This window comes from Nanorana parkeri, unplaced genomic scaffold, assembly GCF_000935625.1.
Source record: "Nanorana parkeri isolate BGI_ZX_2015 unplaced genomic scaffold, ASM93562v1 scaffold257, whole genome shotgun sequence".
Taxonomy (NCBI): Eukaryota; Metazoa; Chordata; class Amphibia; order Anura; family Dicroglossidae; genus Nanorana; species Nanorana parkeri.
Genome location: NW_017306525.1, coordinates 44,730 through 50,817, shown reverse-complemented (window position 1 = coordinate 50,817; position 6,088 = coordinate 44,730). Strand labels below are relative to the sequence as shown.

Here is a 6,088-nt window from a genome sequence, read left to right as displayed (position 1 = left end):
TAGTAACCCCCCTACAGCTGTGCCATGATACTTTGCATATTATCATTGTTCATTACACTGCTTGTTGAATAAGTGAGATTACTTTGCTTCTAGCGATATAATATGAATATTTATTAGAGCATTTCATTAACATTGCTTTGCAGAAGGAAAGAGCCGAGTAAGTGTTATTTGGGATCTGATGGAACTTCATGATGGATCCCATGTCTTCATATATATTGTACAAGAACATGAATCATTTTACCCTTATTTCATATTAATAACCATATACAGACGGAATAGAACAACATTTGTATTTATTGGAATTTGGATGATAGGAAATTATGTGCAGCACGTGTCAGCTCACTCTTGAAGCTATTAAGAGCAGCAGAAATAGAATTGCTGTCTAGATCATTGATTTGCTGAGTTAGCTGGGTTACTTGGTTAGTAATCCAGGTCTTTTCAGGTCTTTCAATGGTTGTTGACATACTTTCAGCCAAGGCTTGTAATCTTTGAAGAATCTTGAGAAGCTCAACAGCAGGGGGGCTCAGTGTTCTCGGAGGTGCGGAGGTTGTTGGTGAAGTTTTGGTTGTGGATGGGGTTGTGGTGGTGGGTAAAGGATGTTTTACATTTGAGAAAGTAACTTTGGCCAATGTTGGAAACCAGTGGTTTACGCCTGAACCTTCAATGGCGTCGGTGCTGGGCTGTTGAGTTTTAACTGGTGTAGGTGGCCTAGTAGTTGTTGGGCGCGTAGTTGTTGTAGTTGTCGTAGTAGTTGGAGTAGTTGTGGTTGTAGTTGGAGTTGTGGTCGTAGTAGTTGGAGTAGTTGTTGTTGTAGTTGGAGTTGTGGTTGTAGTAGTCGTAGTAGTTGTGGTTGGAACTGGGTTAATAGTTACAGTGTCTGAAAAGAAGAAAATAAAAGATAAACATTTCAGTCATTCGCACACAAACAACTTTATAGATGTCTTAAATAGTTTTTTTATTCTGACCTTCCCATTGCGCGAACGTGGAACAAATGTTTCTCTCCCACTTGCTGGGATTTACGGGCCTTACAAACAAATTCATAAGTCTCCAACCCTATTTCCAGTGTTACTACTTTCAGCTGAATAAGGTGCACCTACAAGTTTGAAGTCCCTGTCAGTCGCTGTAGCGGCCTATACACTGGCCTGTACCATGGAATGCTCATAATGCTCGCCAATTATACGCGCTAATTAGTCAGCGTGGTAAGGGTAAGCACTTCTGAGCCGGGGACCAGGCCCTGGGAGTAAGAAACGCTTATTAAAATATATAATTGCTTTGGGATTTTAAGTAGTTTTCTAGCCAAAAATTCAGATTACAACACGTGTGTGCAAAAATTAAAAAAATGTGTGCTATCATAGCTGACCTCAGCTCCTAAAGATCCCTTTTGCCTGACTGTCAAGCTGATCAAGCGGACTAAAATGTCACTGTTGAAGAACTCACCTTGTTCCTGGCCTCTGACTTAGAAGGCATCATAAGTTAGAATAGCAGCCAGGCAACTCTAGGAATAAGGTGGTTGCAGCATTTGTATGCCCTACCAAGCTGCCACCATAGACAGAGGCCTTACCTGTGCAGTAGACGTCAAATCGCAGTAATCCTGAGAACTTGTACACGTAATATCCTTCTGGACAGGCTTTCACCGGAATACCCGCTCCTCGGACACATCCGAGTGACACTGTGTTACTGAACAGAGGCACAACGGTTATCCCATCTCCATGGCCTGGGTGGTCATCTCCAAGGGAGTATGGCTGAAAGGAGCCACACTTCAGGGTCCCCACGCATCCTTCTCTTAGGCTGAGCCCTTTGCCGACAAAGCGGAACCAACCAATGCTGTTACGATCATTCTCAAACCTTCCCGATGAGCTGAGAGTGTAAAGTCGCTTTGTTCCATTTAGTGTGTTGTAGTTGTAGCAGGGATCAGCACACTGAACAACCCCATTTACTGTCAGACAGTCCTCGTCATCGTCACATTTCTCCTTCCCTCCGCACTTAGCGTTCTTGTTGAAGGAACACAGGTGGATGCCGTTCCTGTTGACGCAGTTATCTGATGGAGAACACTTCCTCAGCGCGGGGTTACTACACTCGTCGATGTCTACGCACTGCTTCGTTTTCACATCCCACCTGTAGCCATCCGGGCAACACTTTAGGCTGTCGCAGAATGCCATTCGTGTACAACTCAGGCCGTCCCCGATAAATCCGGATTTGCAGGTACACAAAGCGACACCTTGACTGTTCTCACAGTTGGCGGTTGTTGTTGAGTTACAACTGCTGCATGTTCTGGCATCTGTTTAAAAGAGACAATATTGAATTGATGGGCGACTTAGAAAGGGACCAGCGACTTGTACAGAGAACCTTAACTGAATACCGGCTTTTCTTTTTTCCTAGATTTTGGTAGAATAGGGAAGGGTAGGAGACCCTGTTGGGTTTTTACTGCTATACGGGCATTAGAGAGATTTCCCTTCACTTCCTATTGTACTAGACAGGAAGTGAGGGGAACTCTAGCACAGACAGCAGAGTAAGGGAAAGCTAAAACCACTGTCAGATTTTAATTTCTGTCTGTGTCCTTTGTTGAAGATTGTTTCCCTAATTTCTGTTTGATAAAAAAGACAGGAAGTGGGGCTAAATCTACCTAATGAAGCCTTCTATATGCTATCCAAAATTAGGTTTTGGTGTGATATACTAAAGCAATTTCAAAAGTATTTTGTAATACTTTACATCTTCAGCTTTCATCAAAATAATCCCTGCTGTTCCTGCCATAAAGGTCCTGGCTTGGGCACTTCCTGTTATAGGGTAACATTCTGTACCTGTCTCCCATTTGTGCTCCTGCATTGTCATCCTGTCACATAGGCTTCTGCTGGAGCTTCTGCTAGAGACTACAAATAGCCATCTCAATGCACATTATGCTGGCATGGTACCATGTTGTCAACCATCAGGAACTAGCTCTGAAAAGTGCCATTCAGCCATCACTGGAGTGCATGTAGACAGGAAGTGACGGCAGAAGACGGAACATAGGATGAAAAAAAGTTGTTTGTGGCACACAAAGCAAACTTGATATCAGTCAATTAGGATTTACATCTACTTTAATGGTTTTCTAATTAAAGTAAGCTATAAATAGGTTCCCCTAGGTATTCTACTCATGCAAGGAAGGTTAGCTTTGTTCCAGGACAAGAACACAAGTGTGCTCATACTATGGCGTGTGTCCCTTTGCATAGTGACCACCGGACGTACATTAGTGTGCACACCTTGCAGCATTTGTGAGCATGTGTGCATATTTGGTACTGGTGCTGGCGCCAAACAGCCTTTATAAACTGGAGCACTGCATCCAAAGATTGCCGATTGGTTTTCAGCTAGTCCCTGTTTACCTGTGACCTGACTTGCTGTTTCTACCTTCTATGACCTAGCTTGCCTTGTGACCTGCCTCTGAACCTTTGCTTAACTGTTGTGACTTTGGCCTACCTATGTGACTCTGCTTATTCCCTTCTGCCTTGTACCCCTGCTACCCAGCAGTCACCGACCATGGCTTGAATCTCCAATGCTGTTCCTGCCCTCTGAACTGGTGCCTTGCTACTTGGCTGTTAACAACCTTGGCTTGTATACCTGACTCTGTTCCTTTTTTTCTGAATAGGTCCTTTTTTCTGACCTCAGCTTGTATCCTGTCTACATTCCTGTACCATGGTGTTCCCTTTTGTAGTCCCTGTCCAGTGGTCTACAGATGTCTGGCCAATCCATCTGACACACAGATCTAGTACTGTCTGCTACACTGGCACTCCTGCCATTTACCTATTATCATTTACCAGATGGGTTTAAAAGATGTGCAAAAGAGCCCCCCCTCCATCTCCCCCCCCATCAACTCCGGCAGGTACATGGCAGAGCCCTTCATGAGCTAATGTGAAACAACCTTTTCTGTGGAACTCTCTGAAGCCACCCCTGTAGTCTCAACCCACTATTGTTTATACTTTTCAGCAACTAAATTTTGTCCTCTCTGACTTAATTCTAATGTAGGTGTTCACTTTGAGCTCACCCCTCAACATACAAATACTCATGATAGCCTGTATAAGTAAGACAGCTATCGGTGGTGATTGACCATAATTCTAAAGGTGGGACACTGCACAACCTATTCACCAACCTAATAACTGGTTCTGTAAAGGATCTGCCATCTAGATAAAGTACCCACCACCAACTTGGTCTGCTGGAGTTCTAAAAATCTGCACATTACAAGAAAGAGTTAGAGGAGATGAAGATACTTACATGATGAGAAACCTGTAAAAGGGGGAAAAAAAAGAAAAAATGAATTAGTTTGATTCAGTAAAAATGAGTTTATCTACCAGCATTGTCCCCCTCCCATCTTCCCTCCATCTCTAAAATGACCATCTATGATGACCACTGTAGGCCGAATTCCTTATGGCTCCCGGAAGACACACCTGGTCATATTTTCTTGGTATAAATGGTCTATTGTCCAAATTAGCTTTTTTTACAGTCATTGCTTTTACCCCTAACATAAAATACGTACACACTGAAAACACACTGACAGCTTTAAGTATACATGAAATAGGAAGTATAGCGACACACACTGGGGGTGTTTATGTCTCTAGATTATGGGGAGATTAATGTTTGTTACTCACTTTGCGCCTGACTGAGGTGAAGACAAAAAGTCAAGCAAACGATGCTCAGAAGACACTTCATGTTCTTCTCCATTATCTCTGCAGGAGAAACAAATCAAAGATCAGACAATGAGCAGTTCATGCAGCATTCAAGAACAGATATAGATCTATATAGCAGGGTGTGAAGGGTTTGGAAGGTGGTACGCTGGTGAGATGAACACCAAGTTAGATAAATGTTTAACAAGTAGTTTGCTTTGAGTAATGAAAACTCTGGATTGAGCATTTTGGAGGATAAACAAGAAAAGTTTCTGGGTACTTGGTAACCTTGGATCCTTCACCGCCACCCTGATATGATTATGACTAGTGTTCGGGGTATCTAAGGGCACTGAAGGGTATGGACCGGCAGGGATCGATGGGAGTGTGGTGAGCTGACCTTCACAACATAAGGACCGATTGGTGGCTAACTGTAGTGGAAACCCTTTTATTCAACCAACCATGAGGATGTTGATACCGTTCTACTCTTGTTCTTTTCTATCCTATTTTCTTCCTTTACTGCTCTGCAGTTAACCCCCTTTAGACCCTCCGTACTGTTTTATCCCTGGTTCATCCTTGGATAATGACACCCATTTAGTCATGCAGTATCATAGACCAACACTCCTAGGTTTATGGCTTTGAATAGCAATTGTACCCCTCGTGAGATGCTTCTATATATCAATTGCTGTATAGTTGTTATCCTCCGTTATGTTACTGTACTCTCGGAAATGTCTGAACCGTTCTCTAATGTTAACATTTTGACAAAACTTTAATTAAAAATATTGCAACAGAAAAGTCTGGATTGGGGAGCCCTATCTCTAGTCGTCACCATATCTTGAAATGATCTGGCTTTTCACCGATAAGGTTGAGGGACAAAGGGGGAGGGGGATTAGCTGAAGACAGTAAAGTAACGTCCATTGAGGGTCTTCTCCAGGCCATGGCAGTGTCATCTACGTTTCCTTAACTGGGGAAAGTTTTCAGCGAATCAAGTGCATCTTGAAAAAAAATCTGGTAGGTTGACTGACTTCTGGCTAAATCATGCTAAATGGCATGCTAAAAACTCTGGCTAAATGTTTGTACACATGCGAGATAGGGACCATAGGCTGCAAGCTCCCCGAGGGCAGGGCCGCCCACTCCAGGGAAAGTGAAATATAAGCAGAATAAACTTGAGCTTTCAACCTTCCGGCTTTCTCAGGGGCGCCTTTAAAATTTAAGTGCCGTGCCTTTCCATGGTGCAGGTGAGCCACCAACACCATGAAGGACACTAATCCAGATCCAGGGATCCATTCAGAAATTATGGAAGTTTACTTCTGTCCAGGCCTGCTCTTCCTCCCACCCTCTACCATGCTGCGGCAGTTGTGGCTCCTGGTGTGATAGTAGAACTTTGGTCTGAGGGAGGGACGAAGGACTCTGATGTGAAGAGGGGCTCCTCATGTGAAGGGGGGGGGGGGCCTCCAGAG

At 43.7% G+C, this 6,088-nt stretch overlaps 1 protein-coding gene across 1 annotated transcript in view; it reads right to left on the bottom strand.

Annotated features, from left to right (window-relative positions):
• Positions 1-293: 293 nt before the first annotated feature.
• LOC108787349 (uromodulin-like) overlaps positions 294-6,088 on the bottom strand; it is a 14,359-nt gene continuing 8,564 nt past the window's right edge. Inside the window, exons 2-4 of the mRNA XM_018556880.1 lie at positions 4,617-4,694; positions 1,562-2,278; positions 294-856 (exon numbers count right to left, since the gene is read on the bottom strand). Coding sequence (XP_018412382.1) covers positions 294-856; positions 1,562-2,278; positions 4,617-4,694 — 1,358 coding nt within the window. The remainder of the gene's footprint in view (positions 857-1,561; positions 2,279-4,616; positions 4,695-6,088) is intronic.